The 27,087-nt window shown below is 49.5% G+C and overlaps 1 protein-coding gene across 3 annotated transcripts in view; it reads right to left on the bottom strand.

The window, feature by feature from the left end:
* Positions 1–15,350, bottom strand: part of FRMD5 (FERM domain containing 5) — a 133,824-nt gene extending 118,474 nt beyond the window's left edge. For all 3 annotated transcript variants that reach the window (XM_035131943.2, XM_035131945.2, XM_035131944.2), the window contains exon 1: positions 15,110–15,350. In XM_035131943.2, the coding sequence (XP_034987834.1) occupies positions 15,110–15,211 (102 nt within the window). In that variant the 5' untranslated portion in view covers positions 15,212–15,350. The remainder of the gene's footprint in view (positions 1–15,109) is intronic.
* Positions 15,351–27,087: the final 11,737 nt, after the last annotated feature.

Below are 27,087 nucleotides of genomic sequence, written 5' to 3'. Positions count from 1 at the left end.
CCAGAGGAAAGCCTCTCTGGCAAAGACAAATAAGGAGCTGGTTTTGCAGGCACTCTGCTGCCTTGTCTAGGCTTGATGGTGTGTTTCTTCCAGAGCCAAGGCCTAGGGACTGAAGCATGCAAAAGATATCCGTGGACAACCATCAGTCATGCAGAGAGGGAGAACTAGAATATAAGAGAAGCCTGCTATATCAGGTCAAAGATGGTGCATCGAGACCTGCGTCCGATTCTCTCAGTGGCCAACTAGCTGCCCCAGCAGGAATCCTATCCCACAAGCAGAATTTGAATTGGGAGCCTCCCATCCTGTGGTTTCCAGCAACTGGTATTCAGAAGCATAGGCATTGTGCCTAGCAGCCATTGACAACCCTCTCCTCCAGGAATTTGTCCAATCCTCTTTTAAAGCCATCCAAGTTGGTAGTCATCACTGTGGGAGGGAGTTCCACACAGTGTAAGAAACTCAAATATATCCTCTAATTACGAAATGGCACCTTAAACCTAGGTTGCAGTCACCATAATGGACCGCAAAAAAAAAAGTGTCCCAGGCCACCTGCTATAGGGGACCCATTCCTCCAGCTGGGTTTTGAGAGCCTGCCTGTGTATGTGTGTGTCCCACTTTCCCAGCCTCTGCCTTCAGTGACCAGCTGGCAAAAAAACCCCTTAAGATGTGGGTGGCATGCCTTGAGACACCGGCCTCCTCCCTGGCTTAATCTGAAGTGGCATTCATCAAAGCATCTTGGTAATCTGTGTGATAGTTTCACTTGGGACAGCAGCTAGGCTGGAATAATGTTTGCATGTCACTCTGTAAACTTTGTAATTTGACTGACAAGCCACTATATCTCTTTGAGGGAAAGATGGATGCACATTACTCTGTGCTCAAGAAAGAGGCAACCCAGAAACTATGCAGGGTTAAGAGACGCCCAGATGTGAAGTCTCCTCTGGGGCAGAAGCGCCCCGATGAAACCCCTTTAGGAAAGGAAGTGGAGAGAACAGAGAGAGGCCACTGCCCCAAACTCTGTTCTTGATCTTCCCAATGCTTCTGGTGGTGTTGGACCCAACTGTGTAATTGCAGGAATTAGAAGAAAGTAATTTCTGCAGAGACTTCTGGAGTTCTTTATGAACAGCAGGCTAGAAGTTTTATTCAACTATTACTCAAAGAGGAATTGTTGAAATTAATGGACCTAGGTTAGTCAAGGTCATCATTTGAAATGCATCTACTCTAAAAGTTGCTTGAATACAACCCAAAATGTTCAGTCCCAAGGACTGCCCCATGGAAGATGCAGCCAACTTGGTTTCTGCTGCTCCAGAGGGGAAGAACCCAAACGAATAGATTCAGATGATAAGAAAGGAGATTTGACTCAACATCAATAACTTTCTGATAGTAAAAGCTGTTCCACAGTGGAATGGACTTCCTCAGAAGGTGGTAGACTCTCCTTCACTAGAGGTTTTTAAACAGAGGTTGGGTGGTCATGTCAGGGATTCTTGAGCTGTGATCCCTGCACTGCAGGAGGTTGGACTAGATGACTCCCGGGGTCCCTTCCAACTCTACAATTCTATGATTCCATGACTATAAAACAGCCTTTACCGGCATCTTAGGGGCCTCTCAGGCTGAACAGAAGCAAATATAAATGTCACTTGGAATCAGAAGGTGCCAACTCAACTGAGCAGCACACAAACAGCCATAAGATTCTCTGCTCCAATAAAGAGAGAGTCCAAGTTTCACTGAGCGGGGAAACAAAAGGAGACTGTGAGCATTCAAGCCTCAGGCAGAGCTGGCACAAGGGCCCTCCTTGCATCGATACAAAGCCACAAGTGGAAGAAGTGTTAACCACAGAGCAAGTGGAAAGAGCAGCCTGGTGGGTGGGTGTGGAATTGCAAGGGGGTTGTTGTTCCACTGAGCAAAATGCTGGCCACACCAGCAAGACCTTTGGCACCAGTGCAGCACCAGTATGCAAGTACATCCAAAGGCAAGAGCCAGCACCCAACAAAACTTGCACCCGAGCTTGCTTCTTTCCTTCTCCCTCCTGATTCATTTTTCTTCTTGTGTCATGTCTTTTTAAATTGTAAGACTGAGGGCAAAGATGGTCTTCATTTTGGAACAATCTGTATCCTGCCCCCAGAGTCTTTTTTTTTTAAGCCAAAGAATGGGACAAAACATATTTAAATAAATAAGTCAGCTTGTAACCTGGTAAAGGGGAAAGAGAAAAGTCATTTCTAACCAGCCTCTTCAAGATCATTCTCATCCGGATAAAACTAGCATTTGAGGCCGTGGAATATTGCAGCACAACTCTGAATGACCAAGAGGCCCCTCCAATTGAGTGGTTTTCTTGCAGGTGTATTCTGCAACATATAATTATTGACAGAAGGATAGTGCATTAGTGGAAGATTTACTCTGGACAGTTCATGTGTCATTCCATTTGACTGCCTCCCCTATTGAGCCATTTGCTCTGCCTCCGCCTACCTGCCAGATTCATCAGCCACCCAACCAAGCACACTAATGGCAACTTCCATTTTGAGAAGGTTTCCACTGGGACAAAACGCTAGGGATCCAAACCACCCCAGCTCCAAGCAAAAAGAAACAAACCCCAAACCATCTCATTATTTTTGTGAACTGTTTTAAAGTGCTTTTGATGGCGATCCAAATGAGTCATTTTTGTCCCTTCTGTTTGGAATCCAATATCTTCCAAACAACTTGTGACACTTAAAATTATTCCATTAACAAACAAGTGTTCTGTTTTTAAACAAAGCCAAGTTTCTGCTTCTCATGCTTGCGTGGGCTTGTTTATGACTACTGTATATATATAAAAAACCAAAATAAAATCTCAGTCGAGGTTTACAAAGATTCTGTCCAAGCTGCTGTTAACATGATGATTAATTTCTACCTATTTACCCCTTACTTCCTTCAAAAGTCCCTCTGCTGGAGGCAAAGATTCCAACTACAGTGGTACCGCGGTTTACAAACACAATTGGTTCCAGAAGTCTGTACTTAACCTGAAGCGAACTTTCCCATTGAAAGTAATGGAAAGTGGATTAATCCGTTCCAGACGGGTCCGCAGAGTACTTAAACTGAAAATACTCAAACCGAGGCATACTTAAACCGAGGTATGACTGTAGTGCCTTACAAGGTTGTTGCAAAAATAAAATGTGTCGGGGGGGGGGCATTTATACAACTTTGAGTTACGGGAGAAGTAGGATATAAATGCAATTGAGCAGTGGTTCCCAAAGCGGCAGTGGGATTACCTTGGGGAGGGGGGTGCTAAGAGGTCAGGTGGAGGGAGGGGGTGCTGGAGGTGTAAAAGACTCCTAGACCAGGGGTCAGCAAACTTTTTTCACTGTCCCTCAGACCTTGTGGGGGGCTGGACTATATTTTGAAAAAAAAAAATGTACAAATTCCTATGCCCCACAAATAACCCAGAGATGCATTTTAAATAAAAGGACACATTCTACTCATGTAAAAACACCAGGCAGGCCCCACAAATAGCCTAGAGATGCATTTCAAATAAAAGGACACATTCTACTCATGTAAAAACATGCTGATTCCCGGACCGTCCGCGGGCCGGATTGAGAAGGCGATTGGGCCACATCCGGCCCCCGGGCCTTAGTTTGGGGACCCTGTCCTAGACTTTCAAAACATTGTATATTGCATCAAGCTCATCAATTTTATCGAATTAAACTAAACAGCTTTCATTGGACTTTGAATAAAGGTGCAATTAATTGTTTTGAGTTTTACTGTGTTATTATCGTCTTTGCTGGGGCGTACAGACCGCTATTCTGAATCATGCTTTTTATAGGGCATGGTAGAGGGCACTGGGGATGAGCTTATGGAGCCAGGGGTGGAGACAGGCAGGGTCTCCAAAAAAAAAAGTCTGGGATCCGCTACAATAGATAAAATTAATAATGTAATAGTTATATTTGCGGCACAAAGGATGAATAGATTCTTCCACTGTTTGTACCTGGCATACTCCAGTTCCACCAGGTTTGACTCTGGAAGAGACTGATGGGCAACGCTGCCTGCCCTTGGCTCGGCGGGCAACACGCTCCTCTCAGCCCAGCAGCTCGACCATGGCGGACCTGAAACCCTGCTCAGAGGCTGTGAGTCTCTCCTGGTGCAGCGGGAAGAGCAGCAGCGGACTCCCATTTATAACAAGTGACAGCTCCCTCACCGCAGTCCCTCAGACTTGCAAGCCTAGCCATTCCACGAGCCTTCTTCCTGCGATAATTTAATTTCCTATTCTGAGGGGACAGCGGCGGAAACAAAGACGACAGACTCGCCTCTTAATGAGGTCACACCATGCATATCCTTGCTGCATCCTCCTGGATCTGGGTTTCCTCCGGGACTGGCCTATATAAGGCTAAAATAGAATCACGAGGCTGTAATGAACCCAATGGCCACCTAGACCAACTTCCTGCAGAGAAGGCGGAATTTGCAAAAACAAACAAACAACCCCAAAAAGGAACAAAGACATTGGGCACCAAATTCAGGCTCACCTGGTTCCTGTGAATAAGCCCAATTCTCTGCGGCTCCATGGCTGGAAACCCAAATCTGTACATGAGGACTAGCAGCTTGAGGGATCTAACACTTCATAGCAGGACGGGAAACCTGTAGCCCTCCCAATATTGCTGGATGCCACACCACGGGCCATGCTGGCTGGGGTTGATGGGAGTTGGAGGGTATCAGCTGCCTCTCACTTGTGAATGCTCATGTTAGCGCATAGGTAGAGCATTTGCTTTGCATGCAGAAGGTCCCTGGTTCAATCCCTAGCACCTCCTCTTCAGTGTTCAAAATTCCCCAGGTGCATTTAGCTACTAGCATGGGTCCAGTTGCGACTACGTGGATATTTCTGAGCACCTGGTTGCTGACGGATATTTTCATTGAGGCAGCTGACTTGTGAACAGCAAAAGACAAGCGTCTTGTGCTTCTGCGCTGCAGCACGAATCATGGACCCCGTTGCTGGGCATCTTAAGCCCTCCATCATAACATCAAGGAAAGTAAGTGCAGGGCTGAGCACAGATACATTTGACTGTGCTGCAGCCTTTCCACAGCCCACCCAAATAGAACCAAGAAACCAACAGTTTAAAAACCTCTGCCTTGGTCCATAATTGATTTGAAGAAAGGATGTTCCTCACCAAATTGTGAAGGGGTTTACAACCTTATAAATTCTTGTGGTATTCCTGGTTATAATCCTACGTTGGTATGTATTTATAATATTGAATAGATCATTTTGTTATATGAATGTATAAGAAGAGATTTTCATTCGCATCTTTTTACATCACTTAGGCCAAAAAGCAGAGACATCACCTTGCCTACAAAGGTCCGTATAGTTAAAGCTATGGTTTCCCCAGTAGTGATGTATGGAAGTGAGAGCTGGACCATAAAGAAGGCTGATCGCCGAAGAATTGATGCTTTTGAATTATGGTGCTGGAGGAGACTCTTGAGAGTCCCTTGGACTGCAAGAAGATTAAATCTATCCATTCTTAAGGAAATCAGCCCTGAGTGCTCACTGGAAGGACAGATCGTGAAGCTGAGGCTCCAATACTTTGGCCACCTCATGAGAAGAGAAGAATCCTTGGAAAAGACCCTGATGTTGGGAAAGATTGAGGGCACTAGGACACTAGGACGACAGAGGACGAGATGGTTGGACAGTGTTCTCGTAGCTACAAACATGAGTTTGACCAAACTGCGGGAGGCAGTGCAAGACAGGAGTGCCTGGCGTGCTCTGGTCCATGGGGTCACGAAGAGTCGGACACGACTAAATGACTAAACAACAACAAGGCCTCAAGCGGCTGAAGAAGCCAAAAGGTGAAACAGGTTGTTTTTATTCCGGAAAACCTTGTTCTGCTTGCATCTACTTATGGACTTCGCACTTCATAGGATCCACATATATTGGGTCCTGTTGGAACATTTGTTGTAATACTTTATTTGGACTTACATGACAGAGCGGTTGAGTGCCACTGCTATTTACTACATTGTTTACCCCTATGTGGAGATAAATTAGACACTGTATGTAATTTTCTCATCAGGTTGCGTTTTTTGTGGTTTATGCTTGAACTGTACGTGACCTAGGTTCTTTTGGTGATGGGTCATTTGGAGACTAGCTTATATATCTGATTTTCTAACACCGCTCCTCTTAAGGCTGGGAAATGCACCCACCCATCTAAAACCCTGTAGAGCTGCAGCCAGTCTGTGCAGACAACACAAGGCTTAGATCAGGGGTGTCAAACTCAAATTCATCGGGGGCCGCATCAGCAGTTTGGTCACCCTCAAAGGGCTGGTTGTATCTGTAGGACTATGTGTCCACTCTTTATTATCATAAATTATTGTCACTGCATTCAATTATTACTGTTTTTTGTAATAATGTAAGTAATAACTAGCTCTGAAAGCAGAAACATAGTCAGAATAATGGCAAGTAGATATTCAAATGTACAATTATTGTACAATTTATTGAAAAATGATTTTTGGTAACTGCACTGGGTGGTGGAGGCTCGCTAGGGTTTCATGCAGGACCTTTGCAGAGCTACTAGTACCTGGAGATGCTGGGGTCCTTCTGCATGCAGGACAGATGTTCTGCCAGTGAGCCACCACCCTTCACCAAAGGGACTGGCTGAGGTTGACTCACTGGAGCTGCTCTCCTGGTTCCAGGGTTTAAGGGCCAGAAGTATAAAGCAGCATCCTATGTTTCTGAGGAGAGGGAGAGGGAGGGAGGGGAGGGAGGGAGGAAGGAAGGAAGGAAGGGAGGGAGGAAGGAAGGAAGGAAGGAAGGAAAGAGGGAGTGGGAGGGAGAGAGGAAGGAAGGAAGGAAAGAGGGGAGAGAAAGAAGAGTAGGAAATAAGGAAGGGAATAAAGAAGGAAAGAAAAAGAAAGAGGGAGAGAAGACGGAAAGGGAGAAAGAAGGAATTAGAGGGAAAGAAAGAATAAGAATGAGGGAGAGGAAGAAAGATAGGAAGGAAGGAAGGAAGGAAGGAAGGAAGGAAGGAAGGAAGGAAGGAGCAGGAGGGAGAGAGAAAGAAGAGTAGGAAAGAAGGAATAAAGAAGGAAAAAAAAGAAAGAGGGAGAGAAGACAGAGATAAAGAAGGAAGGAAGGAGAGGGAAAGAAAGAATAAGAACAAGAGAGAGGAAGAAAGAAAGGGAAGGGGGGGGTCGCCGCCTTGATTCAGCGCCAGAAAAGAGCACGAAAGGACCCAGGGGCAAAATGCATTTCCCGTGCAGCATGAGGCAGCGGGTGTCCGTTTTAGGAGAAGTGCGTAAAGCCTCAGAGTTGCACGTTCGTGAGGCTGAGCCGCTGCTGAGCTCACGTTCATGAGGCTGAGCCGCGGCAGGAGGAGGAGGAGGTGAGGCAAGAGGAGGCGGCGGCGGCGGCTTGCCAGGTCGGTGCCCAGCAGCGCCGTGCGGAGAGTCCCGAGCCTCTGGGACGCAGCAGTGCTCTGTAGCACTTTGAATCCTCCTCCTCCTCCACGCGGCGCTGCTGGGTGCTTTGTCTGTGCTTCAGCAGCAGCAGCAGCAGCCGTTTCCAGGCGCCAAGCCGTGGCAGCAGGAGGAGGATTCAAAGTGCTACAGAGCACTGCTGCGTCGCAGAGGCTCGGGACTCTCCGTGCAGCGCTGCCGGGCGCTGACCCGGCAAGCTGCCTCCTCCTCCTGCTGTGGCTCGGGGCGCTCCACGCAGCGCTGCTCCGGCTGCCTTTCTACCCCCCCCGGCCCCAGCTGTTCGTTGGCGCTGCGCTTCAGCAAGGTCCCGCTGCTGGGTCCCGCTGGCTGGGGCGCTCAGCGGGCCACATGACGAGGTCTGGCGGGCCGGATTTGGCCCCCGGGCCTTGTGTTTGACACCCGTGGCTTAGATGGACTCGGCAAAAGGCAGCTACCAGCAAACCAGACTCTGGTACTGAGGGATCTGAGATGTGGATCAAACTCGTCAACAAAACACCCCATCATTGCCACTAAAAAAGGTGGCCTTTCACAGGAAAGAGTTACATTTGCATAGCCTGAAATAGGCCCATTCTTCTCATCCCTTATGAAAGACCCCAAGCGAGCTCACTGCTGCCTTCAGTAAGCAGAAGGCCAGTTCCAAAATCACAGAAAGTCTGGCATCGGGAACGAAACAGCAGATGGCATCTCAAAATGCCCTGTGATGGAACACACATTCCCAACTAATCGAGAACATCGCCTGTGTTCAAAGCTTCCACTCTAAGCACCATAGTCAATAGCACCGGAAGGCCGAATTTCTGGCACGTGAAAGATCATATTTGATGTATGTATGTGCATAAGCAGCAGGTAACAAATAGGGCAATGAACTAAGTGAGGAGCATGTCCATGTTCCTAGGGTTAGCAAACAGGATAGAGGGGTACATTCAGAGGTATTAATTCTCAAGGCAAAGATAGAATTAGCCATAGGTGAACTTACCCTGACTGAATTCAGAACGGAGCTCAGAAAGCTACATTACCGTCTAAACATGGCTGTGCACACACTCAGCATCCGGTGCACTCCCGTTGCTGGTTTGGGAAGAGGTGTGCACATGGTGTCAGCCACAATCCATATTAATCCTGTCGTTTCTGATTAAATACTGCATTTTGACACATTTCCCCTCCGAATTGAGAAAAGGAACGACCTAGGTTCTTTTTCTGAGTCCGGTTCCAAATGTGGGAACCCCTTATTCTCCTAATGATGTATTTATTTAATGCATCCCCCCCCCCACTACTCTGTTGAAAAGGACTCTCAGAACAGCCTGCAAAGCTAAATAGTAAAACAACCATTGCTTCCAGACTTAACAATTTAGAAAAGGCACAAAAGGAAAGGGAGCTGGGAGGGAAGAGGAAAAAGAAACTAACTCAGGCACTGGTTCTTAGTTACATATTTGGTTTGCTTTCAATAATCAAAACACCTTCTTAGGAGTGACTGTAATGCTGAATTTTCAGGGTGGGACCTCAGACTTCCTTGGCCTAGCAGAAATCTGCTTGCAACTTGTCAGTACTTCCCTGAACAGTAAGGCTCAGGGTGGTCTAAATGACAGACACATACACACAGAGACCAGATGGAGATGCTCACAATTCAAGACAGGCCTTACTGAGCCATCAATAAGAGGCTGGACAGGCTTTCCTAAACAAAAACCTTTTAAGCAGGCACCAAAAAAAGAGTATAACAAAGACATTTGCCTGAGATCAACAGGCAGGGAGTTCCAAAGCTGCAGTGCAAGTGGGAGTTACTGACCCAATTGGGTGGGGTCTTCGCCTTCAGGGGCCTCACTGGAATCTGCTGGTGCCTCGTCATTCCCCCTCGTGCCAGTAAACACTCAGGAGGGGCCCAGATGACACCCCCCCCCAAGAGGAGATGATCCTCTTGGAAAGCAGAAAGCTCAGCTATTGCCACAATCTGGACTTATACCCCTGTGAAGCCTAGACCCCCCTCCACCTCAACAATCTCTCTCTGGCATCCTGAAAAAAAATGTGTTCCCTGGAGCTTGTTACTACTCGAGAGATGCTCTAGGTGGAGGAAGGGGGGGGGAGTGTTGAGCCTTCCTCACAGAGAAACCTTATCATATCACCAACTTGACTCAAGGGAGAGGGAGTTGCGGAACAGAGAAAGTTGTCCTTTTAAGACGGAGAAGACGGGGGAGGGGGGCAATAAGGCTCCCCTCCCATCAAAGGAGAGTCTTTGGAGCATAGAAATGGCTGTCATCAGCATCACCAGCAAGAAGCGTAATAGAAAAGGGGCCCAGAACCTGTTAAAGTTGACCGTAATCCCCCACTGAATTCTCCTATAAACTGAGCACTTCAGAGTGAACAGCCTCCTCCGGGCGATACGATGGCGTGTTATGCAAACTCATGGATTCCCCTGCTCATTTTAGAATGCCAGAAAACCAAGGGAAACTACACAGAAGGCTGTCTTACACTGAGTCAGACCCTTGGGTCCATCTAGCTCTGGCAGCAGGGTTTCATACTGGGGAACCCTCCCAGTCTTACCAGAAGATGCTACCGGAGATTGAACCTGGTACCTTCAGCATGCAAAGCAGATGCTCTGGCATGGAGCCACAGGCCTTCCTCAGTCTAAAACGTGGACAGGGCTCAGAAGGCAACTCGCTCGACTGGTAGCCGGAGGGTGATAAGGATGGCATGAGAGGGTCGAGTGAGCATGCTTGCCCCCGCAGACCCCCACCCATGTGCTTTTACTTAACTCACCGTCATCATAACACCTGAAGAGGGCTTATCATAGAACTGCAGACTTGTAGAGTCACCTATTCCAACCCCTTGCAATGCAGGAACCAGAGCAAGAGAATCCCAGACAGATGGTCATCCAACCTCTGCTTTGCAGGCATAGGCAAACTCCGGCCCTCCAGATGTTTGGGACTACAATTCCCACCATCCCTGACCACTGGTCCTGTTAGCTAGGGATGATGGGAATTGTAGTCTCAAACATCTGGAGGGCCGGAGTTTGCCTATGCCTGTTCTAACGTTTCTCTTTTCTTGCAATCCATTTGTTCGGGTCCTATCCACACCCTACCAAACTGCTGAGAGCTGCATGGTGTGCACAGCACCTACAGCTCTATGCGCAGGGCGACCTAGTGAGCTGTCCCCTTTGCTGTCGACTTTTAAAAGCAACCCCTCCAAACGTTATCAGTGAAAATGCTTGGGACTTAAATGAGGAAACAGTGATTTTTAGTTACAGTGCTTGTATGAGATCGACAGTCAATTCGGCACTGGTGGTGGCGGAGGCAGACTGGGGCCTGCAAGGTCTGCTCCCAGGTGGTAGCCCCTCCAGAGGGAGCCCCAGCACATCCGTGGTTATTAGCCGTGAGAGCGGCAGCATCACAGCGAGGCAGGTTGGTGGGAGGCCGATGGAGAGACAGCTGCTGCCCATCCACTTCCAATGCCACAGCTCTCTCCTGGGGGGTCTCGGGGTCCTGCCTCTGGAAGGTGGAAGAACAGAGATGTCTGTGGTTCAGGCTGCATTCAAGGGCAGCCAGGATGAGTGAAGGGTATTTTTCATTTTTCTTGCATTAGGAGAGCAGGTCATTAATGTAGGGAACATGAGAGAAAATCACTTTTGGAAAGGGGGAAAATGAATCAAGGATAATTCATTAATGGGGTTATTTTGGGAAGGTCCAGGATGAAAATTAACTCTTTAGGATTAAATCCAATCTAAAATTAAATCCAATTGAGAAGGGAAATTAATCTGAAAAGAGAGGACACAGAATTATGCAGTTTTGAAACAACCCCAATGGTCATCTAGTCCAACCCCCTGCAATGCAGGAATATATGCTTAAATAAGCATATTCTTAAATGAAAGTAGAGCAGCAGTAGCAGCATGGTTGAGGGTTTGGGCTCTTGCATCACACAGGAAGCTGCCTTATACCAAGCCAGACCCATTGGTCCATCCAACTCAGTGTTGGCTACACTGACCGGCAGCAGCTCTCCAGGATATCAGGGAGGGAGGGGACAGTCCCATCAGTTTGACACTGATTTCAGAAAGAACACGTCAAATGTCCATTTTCCACAACAGAGTGCAAGCTAAAACTGCATTTTGGATAACGTCCTGTGAACACGGGTTAAAAGCCCAGCACCAGAAACGCAATGAGTGTCCAGTCAATGAGAGTGTGAACACAGCCACAGTAAACAGGGGAGGAATCCCAGGAGCAATAGAATTATTTTACCCATCCCTCAGCTGCAAAGTCGGACTCTACAATTCTCATCTCTCTCCCCTCAACTTTGGATAGAGTAGAGTTGAAGTGAGGTATGGTGGGAGTGGTACCTGGAAGCTGTAAGGCTTGGAGCCCCCACCTTTTAAGAATCACCAGCCATCACACGGATTTATTGCCTGAAATCACCCCACCCTAAAGGTTCCTTAAGATGCAACAAGACTCTTCGCTGGCTTTGCTACAACACAGACCAGCACAGCCACCCCTCTAAAAATAATCTAATGTGGTGCCTGGATTTATTTTCCATCACAGGTCAGGCACAAACCAAAACTGTTCCACTGCCAGTTTTTCAGGAGCCCCCCCAGAAGTGCTGATGTATTCATATCCACTCTTATCTGGAAGGCTACTGGGTCTTTCTGACAAGCGGGACCCCTTCTTCAAAGGCAAATGCTCCCCAGCACAAAAAGGGACACACACTTCAGATGGGCTCTGCCGTCTTTTGAATCCACCACCCCGATCCAAACACAGCACAGCCATGAGTATGGACAGATCATTTATGCAAATCATTTCAACTAAATCGCCAACAGTGAGGGGTCAAATATATCTTCTGTCTTGGAAACCTATTATTCTTCGCCTGACTTAATTAAAACAGTATGAGGGACAAGAAAATGCATACACCTGCATTCATATTTTTAAAAAGTCAAAATGGAGCATATAGGTTTTGTTTTATTTTTTAATGCTCTTGAAACAAAATCCCTGAACCCAAGTAAGTGGATTCGGCATTTTCCAAAGGAATGACCTTCAGAACTCACTCTCGGTTTGCAAGACTGCACACCAAGCAGGCAGCAATTCCTCTCGATTGTGAAACATTACCCATCACCATTGTGCATACAGATGTCCATTTCTCACAGCCTGCAAATGCTTTTGCTCAGACCGAGCATTTGAAAAACAGGGTTCACAATCTTTCACTCTCTCCCCCTGACCCACGCAAACAGACAGGCGCAGATGTGACTGCAGCCACCCAGGTGGACGAAGGAACACCAGCTAATCATTTCTATCCTCATTGCAGCGGAACCACCAGAACCAAGCAACTGGATCACGCACTGGATGCAGCAGCACAAGAGGTAGAAATCTTTTCATCCACTGCAAAAGGTGGCTTCAATTTACTTTCCCCACCAGAAGCCAAAACTAAAACATTATACGCCGTGTGGCCCCCACCTTGCAGCCTTGTCCATCCACTTCATTTACCTGATAGACATTCTATCCCAGATTAAGCATACACAAAAGTCAATTGGGGTTAAACAGAAGGAGTCAGTTTGTCATCTGAAGAGTGTGGCAGAAAAGAGATCCACAGAACAAAGAATATTCCCTCGGCAAATGACCGAAACCAGCATCTGTTAATGCCCACCCCCCTCTGGTTACAAGCAATAATATTGTGTCCCAAAACTCTTCCTTGTAGCAAATAAGCCAACAATTTATTGTAGATCTCTACATGCAATATCGAGACACAGATACACACCATCCTAGGGGGCTTTGCAATACTTGGCACTACCAATGCACAGAGAAAGCCAGAGGAAAATTAGGCTGCAGTGCACTCCTACCTACAAATTAGCCCCTGTGAACATAGCAGGTCTTACTTCCAAGGCAACGTGGATTGCATTATTAGAGGCAGCTGGAGTGATGCATGAATTACACATTCAGCCCCAAACCTTCTCAGTCTTCCCTCCTGCTCACACATTGCAGCAGTAGCAGCAGCTGCTGCTACTACGAGCTTGGCAAGACCCACATTCGTTCAGAAGAGTCCAAGGATGAAGCTGCCTTCAGTCCACCTGGGCTCTAACTTGAAATGGCACATCAGCTTTTGGAAACACATAGGGGACGCGCACACACACCCCTCTGCTGAGCAATGTGTGGGTCACCGAGGGTGCTGTGATTAAGCCACATCCAGGCCTTTGTGCTCACAACAGACAATGTGGAAAGAGAAATGCCACCTAAGAAAAATTAATGCACATCCTTAGGGGCAAAACAGACACGCGCTGACAATGCAACATGTCAAAAAAGGCGGGAGAGGAAGGAACAGAGCAGAGTGTGTAAAGAGAGACTTTCTCCGGCATGGGTGTCGTTCCTCCAGTGACCTTGAAGAGAATGTGCCCGATTACCTTTTCAGATCACCTAAGCAGGTGCTTCAATATCTCCCCCTCTCTCCACATCTCCTACCCAGGACAATGTTACTCCATTACTGCTCAAGCACAACATGAGAACTGGACCATTTGCTTCATGTGAAAACTGAAAAAGTGTCTAGTCCTCAAGGATGGGGGGGGGGAATCATGGGGAAAGGTCTGGCTAGATCAACAAAAGCCTACAAAGTAAAGTAGGTATCAGTGGGAATTATAGCCTAACCCCCTGGATTCTAGACTAAACAGTGGGTCCAGGGGAGTTCGAAAAAGGGTACCCACGAGATTTAATGCCTCCATGTAATGGAGCGGAACTACTGAGCCCACCCTGGGCTAGGGGGGGCCCTCAGCCTCTCGGCTGCTGCCCATAAGTCTTAATGATCTGGCCCTCCTCCCCTCTGCCCAAGATGATGGCAATGCAAACAGAAAGAGTTCAGCGAGCATCCCCATTAAAGAAAAATAAGATGCACCCCATTAAAGGCGAAAGAATTGTGGGCACGTCGTTATCTCTCCTAAGAAGATCTGCCACTCTCGGGAGCTACCGTAGTCAGCCTGGGGTGTTTTCAGGCTCTTTGCTGCACCCAATTAAGGAGGCCGCCCTGCTGAAAGCCAGGAGGGGGCCCCAAAGGGAGAGAGGGTGCTCCATGCCCAGCTCTCTGGAGACAAAAGAGGGCGCCCCCCTCTTGCTCAGATTTTCGCCGGTCCCAGGCTAAGCAGAAGTCCCCAAGAGGACTGTGCTCTCCAGGCACCCATGGGCGCCCCTCTGCTCTCGGGCGCTCTGCCCTTCCTCCACCAACCCTTGCATCTCCTTTCCCATCCTTGGGGACGGAAACACCGACGGGTGAGGGGGACATCACCTCCCCCCACCCCACCCCCGTTTAGCCAAAAAGGCACGGAGCTTTGCACCCGAGGCGGAATTCTCTCCCCGCCCCCCTTTTGGTGCAACGCCAGCCCGGAGGGCGCCCCGAGAGAGAGAAAGCGAGGCAGGGAGCGTGCGGCTCCCCCGCCTGGATGACGGCGGCGGCAGGAGAGCTACAGGTCTCGCCTCCGCTTTGTTCTGCGCCGCCGTCGCCGCCGGCTGCAAAGTTAGCGCTGCCAGCGGGGAAGTTGCGCCGCTCTGCCCTCCGGCGAGCTGGGCAAGTAGGGGAGAAGAACGGACGGGGATCCCCGCTGCCTCCCCGACGGCTGGAGCAGGAGGCGAGCAGGCTCGTCGGGGCGCGGGTGCCAGGAAAGGCGACGATGGCGATTCTATCCTCCCCCCACCCCCCACTGCACACTCGGTCGGTCAGTCGGTCTCCCGGCGCTGGGACGCACCTGGATGGTGCAGGAGTACTCGCTGTCGTCCAGGAGGCGGACGGTGCAGCTGTAGTCGCGCTCCAGGCTCCTGCTGCTGCCGCTCATCAACCGGCTGAGCATCTTTGCCTGCCGGTAGCCCGGCCACTAGGAGGAGGAGCTGCTGCGGGGAGGCGGCGCGGCTCCGGCGGGCCGGCGAGCGGGCCTCTCACATGGTGGGCGCCTGCCTTTGGCCGCCGCCGCCGCTGCTTCTGCCTCCGCCTCCTCCTCGCCGCCGCCTCCTCCTCGCGTTCCGTCCGCACAAAGCCCGGCCGGGAGGAGGCGGGCGCGAGGCTGGAGCGGTGCAGCGGCGGCGTCGGGCGCAGGGAGGGAGAGGGGGAAGGTTGTGCCAGGGCGGCCGTCTACCGCGGCAAGGGCCAATCCGAGCGCCGCAACGCGTGTGACGGGCTTCTGCGCCGACCAATAGGGCACCGCCTGGGAGGGTCGCTCTTGGACGACTCCTCCTCGCGCTCACCGCCGGCGCTGCGTTTGCAGTTGCTGCTGCTGCGGGTGACCAGGGCGCGCAGCACCCCGCAGTTATTATTGCAGCAGCAGCAGCGACGACGGCGGTGTCTACAAGCGCTCCGGTGCAGCAGCAGGACCCCACCCCCGAGAAGACTGCAGACCGGGAAAGTCCCGGGCTTTTTTTTCTGCCCCAGCTGAGGGGCCCGGCCGGTAGCCTGTCTGCGAGGGAGAGCGCTTCTCCAGGGCACTGCCGAGAGGCCTCTTGCTGCCTTTGGCCTCGACCCTCTACGGGTCCCGGTACAAAGGAGGGGGCGGGGTAGAAAAGGCAGGCATGTGTTCAGAGGAACGGGTGGGGGTGTGGGGGAGGCAACCTTCAAGGGAGAACAACCCAAAAGGGGGGGGGAGGGAGGGAGAGGACTTCCTCCCCTGCAGGAAAGCTCCAGGGAAAGACGGGCATCTCGAGGATTCAGTGCCAGTTAAAGATGGGACAGCTATAGCAAAGCCTCCCTACGTTTTTGCCATAAGGCCACAAACCTTCAAAAGCGGGTGAGTGAAAGTTAACCAGACAGGCCTGCTGTGATTCGGAGAAGCGACGGCTCCAGACCGAGCCCCAAACGCCTGTGTGTAAATTTCATCAAATTCCGTCAAGGGGGGGGGAGTAATAGCCGTTGTTTTTAGTTTTAATTCCCATAAGAGTGAACAGGGAGGAACAGATATTTGGTTTTCCTGAACTGGTACTGGACATCAGAGCTGAACTGGACAGCCTCCAAGTTGTTCCAAGCCTAGTCAGACTTATTTCCTAAACCATCCAATTGGGGACTGAATTATCTTCCGGCTGGTGCACTCTCCCTATTTGAATTCAGTCCTGAGTATCTGATCTGTTGTTTTGTAAATTCGTTTTAGACCTGTGGGATCACTTATACATTGAATAGAGGAATTTGGAGCTGTCAGCCTAATCTTCCTCTTCACCTACTTCTTAAGTGCTCAAAGTGATCTCTTATACAGTATATACCGTGTTTCCCCTTTTTTAAGACGTAGTCATTATATAAGCCATAGCAGGATTTCTAAGCAATTGCGCGATACAAGCCATACCCCGAAAATAAGACATACTGATAGACCCTTCACCCAGTAGCAATAACCCCCCTCCCGCCAGCCAACCCCCCCTTAAAAATATCTCCATTTTGCTGTCGCTCCACAGACACGTATTTCCTTTAAAAGCTTGTAAAAATGCACTGAAGAGCCGTAGCTGCTGGCTGCCGAAGCCTCGTGACCTCCGTGAGCGCGTCTGTCTCTCTCTCTCCCCCCGCCCCCTGCGTCTCTCTCTCTCTCTCTCTCTCTCTCTCTCACACACACACACACACAGAGAGAGAGAGAGAGAGCACCCACCTCTCGCTTCCCCCCACCTTTCCCTTCCATTCTATGCGCCCACCCCTGAGTTGCCTGTTGATTTCCTCTTGACGGGAGAGGGGCGATTGAATGCAAAGGCTGTTTTCCCTTTAAGGGAGAGATCTCCGTGTGCGCGTCTGTGTCCTCTGTCTCTCTGTCTCTCTGTCTCTCTCTCTCTCACACACACAGAACCCACCTCTCGCTTCCCTCCACCTTTCCCTTCCATTCTATGCGTCCACCCATGAGTTGCCTGTTGATTTCCTCTTGACGGGAGAGGAGCGATTGAATGCAAAGGCTGTTTTCCCTTTAAGGGAGAGATCTCCGTGTGCGCGTCTGTGTCTCTCTGTCTCTCTGTCTCTCTGTCTCTCTCTCTCACACACACACAGAACCCACCTCTCGCTTCCCTCCACCTTTCCCTTCCATTCTATGCGTCCACCCATGAGTTGCCTGTTGATTTCCTCTTGACGGCAGTCTCCTGTGTCTGATTGTTGTCTCCTTGCAGCCTTCCTTTCTACCTTATGCTTGCTTGTCTGTGGAGCTGCCCCTTTAAGGATTTGTAAGTAGTCTGGATCGCAGTCCTTGCCTTGGGGACTTTTTTAAAAAAATTAAGGACTTTTTCCTTCTTGCTGTTTGTGAGCACAAAAGTTAAACTGCCGGTCCTAGCTTCCTTTACCCACAAAATTTTACCTTGCTAGCTCAATTGCTTCTTAATTGCTACCATTTACCAAGTCAGCAATCTTAATTGCTGTTTAGCTGGCTTCTTTGTTCTCAGCAGGTAGCTTCTTTGCTATCAGTGATAGCACTACAAAGTTCTGGTTACAGGTAGGTAGCCGTGTTGGTCTGGGTCGAAGTAAAATAAAAAAATTCCTTCAGTAGCACCTTAAAGACTCATACCAAAATAAAACTTAGTTGGTCTTTAAGGTGCTACTGAAGGATTTTTTTTATTTTAGCACTACAAAGTGTTACATTGTTGGAACTTAAGTCTTGGGCAGCTGGCTAGTAGAGATCCTTATTTGCTTTACTATAGGCTACTGCTAGGACTGTATCACACAGATAGATTCCATTATACTGGTTTAGATTTAAGAAGCTCCAGTGTAGCAGATTGCTATTAAGTGAGTCCCCACATCAGAGGAGAGAGAGAGCAGCCCTTTGCGAACATCCCAGGGCTGGGGAGAGAGGGCTGGGCCAGGGACGCACACCTCCCTTCCCTCAGACTCATAATAAAAATACGAGTAAGACATCCCACCAAAAATAAGCCACCCTGTGGTTTTTTGAGAAAAAAAAAGTAATAAGACGGTGTCTTAAAAAAGGGGAAACACGGTATATATAGAGAGAGAGAGAGAGTCATGTTAGAACATGGCATTAGGCCCTGAATTTTAATGCAATTAAAATCAATATGAATATTTAATGCAGACATGCTATAGTTCACCTAAATAAAGTTTGTGGATCACAGTTTTGGGACCCCTTGGCTTACATACATATAATCAGAAAGTTCTGCCTATAATAATTTCACACTTTAAATAATACAGAAACTATCACCCAGTTATCACTTCAGGTCACATTGAGTTAAAGTGTACAGCTGGATCTTATCTAGAAATTTCAAATTCCACCATCTTTTGATACATCTATCATCAGCTCATCCTCCTCTGACAGCAGTGTACTTTTAAGTTTGTAAAAAAAAACTATATTCCAGATTTTCATGTATTGTTACATCATATCTGATTGCTATCACCAACTTTGCTGAAATTAATAATGTGAAAGCGAGTTCTTAAATCTGTCTTCCAAACAATACCTTTTAGGCTACTAAGGAGCATTTACTTTGGGTCTGAAGCTATATTAGATCTAATTATATCACTGATAAGATTCAAGATTTCCTGCCAAAAGGGCTTTTCTCTTGATTCTAGTGCTCGTGATCATTGGCTAGCCATGTACATGCACACACAGGAACATCAGTTTTGTTCCTGGGACAAGCACAAGCCCACACATCTGAAGAATAGGATTCTTGGAGAATTTCAGCAGAAACGAACAGAAATTAACAATGTCTATTTTTTCATCTCATGTCTGGAACGGAAATCAATCCAGTCAATACCATCAGTACTGTATTCACTGTTGTTTTCAGTTCACAAATGGTACCAACTACACCCATTTGCACTGCATTCCACTTACATTTAAATGATGTGGAATGACATAATTGTAATTAATTACACAGAATTTTGCCACAGCCGGCAGCGCGTTTTCATTGGAAGCTAAACTGCAGTGGAATGGAAACAGCACTTCATGCGAAAGACATGGGGCAGAATGGAAACTGATGCCTTATTACGCAAGAGCACTCATCTTTTATTTGTGTCAAGTATACTCTGTTTTCTATAGTGGTGTGTGTTTGTAGAGCTGGATCTCCTAGAAGCCCTGCGAAACATTTTTGTTCTGTATGAGGCAAGAGAGTCCCTCAGTGGTCGAGTAAGCAAATTCAGTCGTAGCTTGAGGCTAGTCATAGCACCAAGGCTGGCCCTCTCTTCCATCCACTGTGTGGCAACATCACAGCATTTGACAAGCACTGGATTTAATTTGCATTTCAGCTAAACTACTCCTGGCATTCCTTGCTTTGAACTCTGCTCGAATCTTCCAGTGTCTGATTTCGAAGACCCAGTTGGAATGGATGCCTTCCCAGCAGCTCACGCACAGCATGGCTCCATGCACACTAAATGCACATTCATGCTTTTACCTGTTGCATTGCTTTATCAGATCAACAAGGCGGGCAATTTGATAGTGTGGGGGGTAGTGGGCTACCATGACTTTTTATGATATAGTGATTTACTTTGGATCAACTGATAGGTTTAAAAGGCAAAATATCAATCAGTTAAACAGATTTCATTGATGCCTAGGTGACATCCTTATCAGAACACTAAGCACATAGCTGCCAAGTCTCCCACTGAAAAATGCGGGATCAGCAGCGGCGCGGCACCGGAAATCGGGCGACGCCAGGACCCAAAATGGAGCCTCCCTGGCAGGTAGGAAATCCGGGGGATTTACAGGATTTTTTTCCAATCCGGGCTGCCAGCGGGAAACGGTTTAAAACGGGAGTCTTGGCAGTTATGCTAAGCAACTGAATTTTGTCACCAAACTTGAAATCTGTCAGAAAGAGCTGGGGAAATGCTCCAAGATGCTGTCTCAAACTTCCTTGACTACTGTTCAAATTCTGTGAAGAAAAAGCTGCCTTTTACCAATCTGGCTTTTTAAAAATGCCACGGTTATTACAACATTTATATACAACGTTTCCTCCAAGGAGCTCAAAGTGGCAGACATAGTTCTCTACATCTTAACTTCACAACAACCCTATGTTGTTGGGTTAGGCTGAGAGTGAGTGACTGGCCCAGGGTCACTCAGTGAGGGATTTGAACTCTGCTCTCCCAGGTGCTAGTCTGACACTCTAACCACTACATCACACTGACCCCTTACAGTAAAAAGTCAACATTTCAGTTCTGTTAGCAGCACTTTGTTTTCTCTCCCCCCACCCACCCAGCAACCAATTAGCAACAAGAAAGACACCCGTGAATCTCAGAATAAGATGGCATGTTTTGAGTGTGACTTGAAAAGAGTAATAATAATAAATAATAATAATTTATTATTTATACCCCGCCCATCTGGCCGGGTTCCCCCAGCCACTCTGGGCGGCTTCCAACAAAACAGAAATTCTAAAATACAGAAATCCATCAAACATTAAAAGCTTCCCTAAACAGGGCTGCCTTGAGATGCCTTCTAAAGGTCTGGTAGTTGTTGTTCTCTTTGACCTCTAGTGGGAGGGCATTCCACAGGGTGGGTGCCACTACCGAGAAGGCCCTCTGCCTGGTTCCCTGTAACTTGGCTTCTCGTAGTGAGGGAACTGCCAGAAGGCCCTCGGAGCTGGACCTCAGTGTCCGGGCAGAACGATGGGGGTGGAGACGCTCCTTCAGGTATACCTGAATGGTTGGTTCTTTGGGTTAACCAAGTAAATAAATGCTGCAGTCTTCCTTTTGGTATTCCTAACTCTCATTCCCACTTTCTTGGTAAGCAAAACACTTAATGGAACTGTGTATTTGCTGCTACACGTAAAACGTTTCACACTTCCTCACACACAACCTGGGAAGATTCAGCGCTGTTTATATTGATGTCATCTAAAAAATCAATACCTTGATGCCTTGAGTGTTTTTACTCAGTATATGGCAATTTTCCAATAAAAACATGGTTATAAATAACTTGATGCAGACCGTTTGAGGGGGCTGAAGTATTACCAGAACTTGATATGGTCAAGAAAGAAGTGCCTTTTTCTAAGACTGCATCCATCATTCACTGCAAAGGAACTTGGGCTTTATGTACTCCCAAGGTCAAGCAAGCCCATCCTCATTTTCTTCATTATCTGCATTCCTGGATATGTGCATTTGGAGCCTGGAGGACCAAAGCGCAAACATGAAAACACTAAGATTTAAGATGGCAGTTCTATAGGATGCGGCTAAGTCGTTTTGGAGAGGACCTGATGATGCAGCTGCTTCAAACAGTGCCTACTATATCCAGTGGTCCCATTTTGTCACAAGCACAACCTTCTGTCTGAACAAAAGGTGCCATTTGTTGGCATTTCATGCAAGCCTGAACCAGATGTTTCAACTTGGCATTAATGTTGCCACCCATCATAGAATTGTAGAGTTGGAAAGGACCCTGAGGATAATCCAGTCCAGCCTGCTCCAGTGCAGGAATATGCAGCTGTCCCATACAGGGATCGAACCTGCAACCTAGGCGTTATCAGTAATCATGAGCTTCCTTCTTTGTTTTCATTAAGAGAAGTGCAATCCCTTAGGAACAGTGGAATAAAAATGAAAACGTATTAGAAGGAAGTTTGTAATAGACAAGAATCCTATATAATAATGTCCATGTTGTCCCTGCGTCCAGATGTCCCGTGTGTCCCTGGGGTACTGCGCATGTCCCCCAGAGACACAGGGATTGGACGGAGGGACAACCAGGGACACAGGGATTGGACCCGTGCTCTCGGGACACAGGGAACAGCCAACTGCCGCTCCGCCAACCGCCGCTCCGAAGCCCAGTCTCATGCTGGAGGTGCGCGGTGAGGCGGCGGGGGAGAGAAGCGCTCCCCCCCCCGGCAGCCTTGCCGCACACCTCCGGCATGGGACGGCGCTTCCTCGGGGAACCCGAGGAAGCCGAAGCGGCAGCGGGCGCGGAGGGAGGCCCGCTTTGGCTTGGCAGCGGCGGGAAGAAGGGGAGGAATTCCTCCCCTTTTTCCCGCCGCCGCCAAGCCAGTCCCGGAGCCGAATTGCGGCGCGGCGGGGTTTTTCGCCGTTTGCCTCCTCCTCGAGGGAAGGCAAACGGCGAAAAGCCCCCGCTGCGGACTGGCTTGGCGGTGGCGGGAAGACCCGCCACCGCCAAGCCAGTCCCGGAGCCGAATTGCGGCGCGGCGGGGTTTTTCGCCGTTTGCCTCCCCCAGGGGAAGGCAAACGGCGAAAAGCCCCCGCTGCGGACTGGCTTGGCGGTGGCGGGAAGACCCGCCACCGCCAAGCCAGTCCCGGAGCCGAATTGCGGCGCGGCGAGGTTTTTCGCCGTTTGCCTCCCCCAGGGGAAGGCAAACGGCGAAAAGCCCCCGCTGCGGACTGGCTTGGCGGTGGCGGGAAGACCCGCCACCGCCAAGCCAGTCCCGGAGCCGAATTGCGGCGCGGCGGGGTTTTTCGCCGTTTGCCTCCCCCAGGGGAAGGCAAACGGCGAAAAGCCCCCGCTGCGAACTGGCTTGGTGGTGGCGGGAAGACCCGCCACCGCCAAGCCAGTCCCGGCAGGCCGCTTCCTCTAGCGCCCGTTTTTAAACGGGCTAAAATCCACTAGTTTGATATATAATGCGTGCTGCGAGGGCGGGGGTGCCGGAGCGATCTCCGCACCTCAGCGCCAGGGCGCCCGACCTGCTCGAGACTGCCTGCAGACTCTCATTCTTTCTTTCCATCTTCCAAGGATTATATGCTGCTCCATAGACCCATGAGGACCAATTATACCATTGAATGCACAGTTTTTAATACCGTCCCCATGATCTACTAGTTACAAGCATTTATTTCCTCTTCCTTCAAATCTGGAAAATAAACAGCTATTGATCTCTTGTCTATTAATAAGGTTATATTTTGAGCTACTAGGATTTAAAGGAATATGTGCCTTTTCTTTTGCTTTGGTAAATTTTACCTAACAACAACATTCCATTTTGGCAGGGGCATTAACTCAGTAGATTTAGAATCATGGCTAATATACAGCAGCCAAAAATAGATAGATAGATAGATAGATAGATAGATAGATAGATAGATAGATAGATAGATAGACAGACAGACAGACAGATGATATACAGTTATTTAAGATGATGTCTTACAAAAGCAAAACTCAGGAAGTGACCAGAAAACTAACTTGTTTTATTTTCACTGTCTTGAACATGAGTGAGCCACTGCAAAAGAGAAGAGCAATGCAAATGCCCTGAGTGTCAGGCAAGATTCAGACAGAAATGAAAGGACAGGAGTGGACTGCTGAATCTTGCTGACTGGCAGTACAGTATAAGAATAAACCTTTCAAACAGACCTGAATCTGCATTGTTCCCAGATGTCAAACTGCCTCAGCTAATATGGTCATGGCTTGGGACAGTTAGATCAGGTTAACCAGGCAGCCAGGAAAGCAAATGCAATCCCAGAGCAAGGATATAGTTCAGTGTCTATACAAATCAAATAAAAGATTAAGTTAATAGAACAGCCAAACCAATTAATAATGATAATGATAATGATAATAATAATAATAATAATAATAATAATAATAATAATCTACAGTATGTCTCAGTTTGGAAGTTTTTTCTTATTGGGCATGTGGACTGAACCACAAACTGAAACTAATAAGGGATGAAGGCAATGACCTCTGGTGGGATATAAATTCAATAAAAAAGAAAAAGATATGTGTCACAGTGGTCGGATGGGACTACTTCAGAGTAACGACTCTCCACCGCTCTGCATTTTATCTTTTTATTGGTGCTGCGTATTTACAGTGCTAAAGGTAGAGCTATTTACAGAGACACATCTTTTCAGCTTTCATCAGAACCTCCGAATGGCTTTTGGCGCGTCTTGCGCCAGCATAACAACTTGGGGAGCCCCATCCTCTTCCCCCGACGCTTTCTGTGAAGTTCCGGAGTTGGGGGGATGGGTCTGCCCCCCCTCTTTCCTCCTTCCTGTCCCACCTGGGACGCTGGCTCTTCTACCCTGCCAGAGCCTTGGACCCCACTTCCTGTTTCCCCACTGGAGCTGGAGCTTTCCCTGCTCTCAGTCGTGCTCTGGGCTGGGCTGGAACTCAGGAGGGGAGGGGCTTCGCGATACCCCTTGCCCCTCACATCCATCCCCCTCCCAGGCCCCCCTTCCTCCCTCCCGGGCGGCTGCACGGGTGTCGGTGGTGACTGAAAGCCTATAAACTCCGTGCTGTCCGAGCCGGTTGGTGTGAACACCTCCCCCCAGTTCCCTTGGCCCCCTCCTTCCTCCTGGGAAGAGGGAAAGCCCAAAAAGTCCGTGGCCTCCGAGCTGGTGGGGGTGAAAATCTGCTGCCAGTCCACCTCTTCTCCTGACTGAGTGGACCTCGGAGATACCCACATCTCCTCCTCCGTGTCCTCAAACTCTGCTTCCCATCTCCATGGTGAACTGCTTTCCCCCTCCTGTGCTTCCTCCTCCTCCCCCTCCCTTTCCATGTGCCAGGGCTTGGGCCTGTGTGGGAAGAGGGCGTGGAATTCTTCCACTAAGAATTCCTCCTGTATCTGGGTGGCTGGGACCCATTCATTTTGGGATGGCGGGGCGTCCTCCCATGCCATTAGGTACTCCAGGCCCCCCACCCCCCTTCGTGAATCAAGGATGGCCGTTGCTTCATTGAGTGGCTCCCTGCCTCCTCTCTCCCCCCCTCCCTCGGGGGTCTGTGCGCTGTCTCGGAACCTGCTACTTTCCCTGTACGGAGACAGCAGCGATCTATGAAACACTGGGTGCACCCTCATGTCCTCTGGCAGTGCCAGCCTGTATGCCACCGGGTTTACCTGCTGCGTGACCTTGAAGGGGCCCAACCTTCTGGGTGCCAGCTTCTTGCACCTCCCTCTGGTGGGAAGGCCCTCCGAGGACAGCCAAACCTTGTCCCCCACCCTGATGACCTCCCCCGGTCGCCTGTGGCGATCTGCCCCCTTCTTGTACGCTTCCTTGGCCCTCTCCAAGTGTTCTCTGAGCTGCTGGTGCACCGTCTCCAGCTCCTCTGCCCAATCCTCTGCCTGCGGGCCCTCCTCCTCCTCCTCCCCCTCCCTCTCCGGGAAAGATCTGAGGTCGTGCCCGTAGTTGGCCTTAAAGGGCGACACCCCTGTGGAGACGTGCACCGCATTGTTGTAGGCAAATTCTGTCAGTGGCAGGCGATCCACCCAGTCCGTTTGCCTCTGGCTGACGTAACATCTCAGGTACTGCTGCAGAATGGCGTTGACCCTCTCCGCCTGTCCATTGGTCTGCGGGTGCCGAGCCGTCGACAAGCTGACCTCCACCTGCAGGAGGTTCATGAGCCGCCTCCAGAACCTGGAAACAAATTGGCGGCCTCTATCCGAAATAACTCTTAAAGGTAATCCATGCAGTCTGAATACGTGGTCAACAAACAGTTTGGCGGTCTCTTCTGCAGAGACCGCCCTGGCACACGGTATAAAATTGCACATTTTGGACATAAGGTCCACCACCACCAACACTGCGGTCTTGCCCCTGGACGACGGCAGGTCTGTGATGAAGTCCATTGACACTACTTCCCACGGCCTGTGCGGGGTGGCTAATGGCTCCAGCAACCCTGCTGGTGCTGCTCTGACTACCTTTGCCCGCTGGCAGGTGTCACAGCCCCGTACATAGTCTCGAACATCCTCCCGCACCCCTGGCCACCAGAAGTGTCTCATGACTAGGTGAGTGGTTTTGTCCCTTCCAAAATGACCCGCCGTCGGGTTGTCGTGCATCTGCTTGAGGACCTTACCTCGGAGCTGGTTGGTGGGCAGGTACAGGGCTCCCCTGTAAAAAAGCAACCCCCTCCTTTCCTCAAAGTCTCTTGCCTGTTCCCTCCCCCCTCGCAGCTCTCTGAAGATGCGGGTGGCAAACTCATCGGCTGCCGTCAGTGCTGTGAGTTCTGCCTCGCTCACCACTGCTGCTCCGCAGGACCATGCTGATGGGGGGAAAATGTGTCGGGGTGCTGGTGGCAACTCCTCCTCCATGTACTCTGGCTTGCGGGATAGGGCATCCGCCCTGACGTTCTGCTCCCCCGGTATGGAGTGGATGGAGAAGTTGAAGTGCGAGAAGAACTCTGCCCACCGTATCTGCCGCTGGTTGAGCACCCTGGCCGTTCTCCAGAACTCCAGGTTCTTGTGGTCCGTGCACACCTGAATGGGGTGCTTGGCGCCCACCAAGAAATGTCTCCAGTGTTTAAACGCAGCGTGGATCGCGAGGAGTTCCTTATCAAACACCGTGTAGTTGCGTTCTGGCTGTGTCAGCTTTCTGGAGAAAAAGGCACAGGGTCTCCACTCTCTGTTGGCATCCAGTTGCAACAGGATCGCTCCCAAAGCTCTGTCTGAAGCATCGGTCTCAACGCGTAGGGGCGCATCCTGCACCACGTGGAACAGGTTCTGGTCGGAAGCGAACACCCTCTTGAGGCTTTCGAACGCTGCTTGCGCTTCCTGTGTCCACCTGAACTTCTGCTTGCCTCTCAGGCAGTCCGTGATGGGAGCCGTAACACGAGAGAAGTTCTTGATGAACTTCCTGTAGAAGTTGGCGAAGCCTAGTAGGCGTTGGGCATCCTTGCGCGTCCTGGGGCTGTGCCAGTCCAGGATGGCCTGCACCTTGTCCTTGTCCATCGCTAGCCCCTTGTCTGACAGTTTGTAGCCCAGGAAGTCCACCTCTTTGGTGTGAAACTTACACTTCTCCAGCTTCACATACAGGTGGTGCTCCTTCAGGCGCTGCAACACCTCTCTGACATCCTTCACATGCTGCTCTGGGTCATTGGAGTAAATAAGGATGTCATCCAAGAAGACCAGGCATTTCTTGAAGAGGAGGGACCCCAGGACGTGGTGCATG

The sequence above is a fragment of the Zootoca vivipara genome, chromosome 14 (genome assembly GCF_963506605.1).
Source record: "Zootoca vivipara chromosome 14, rZooViv1.1, whole genome shotgun sequence".
Classification (NCBI taxonomy): domain Eukaryota; kingdom Metazoa; phylum Chordata; class Lepidosauria; order Squamata; family Lacertidae; genus Zootoca; species Zootoca vivipara.
The sequence above is the reverse complement of the archived record's forward strand: the minus strand, read 5'-3'. Positions and strand labels throughout refer to the sequence as shown.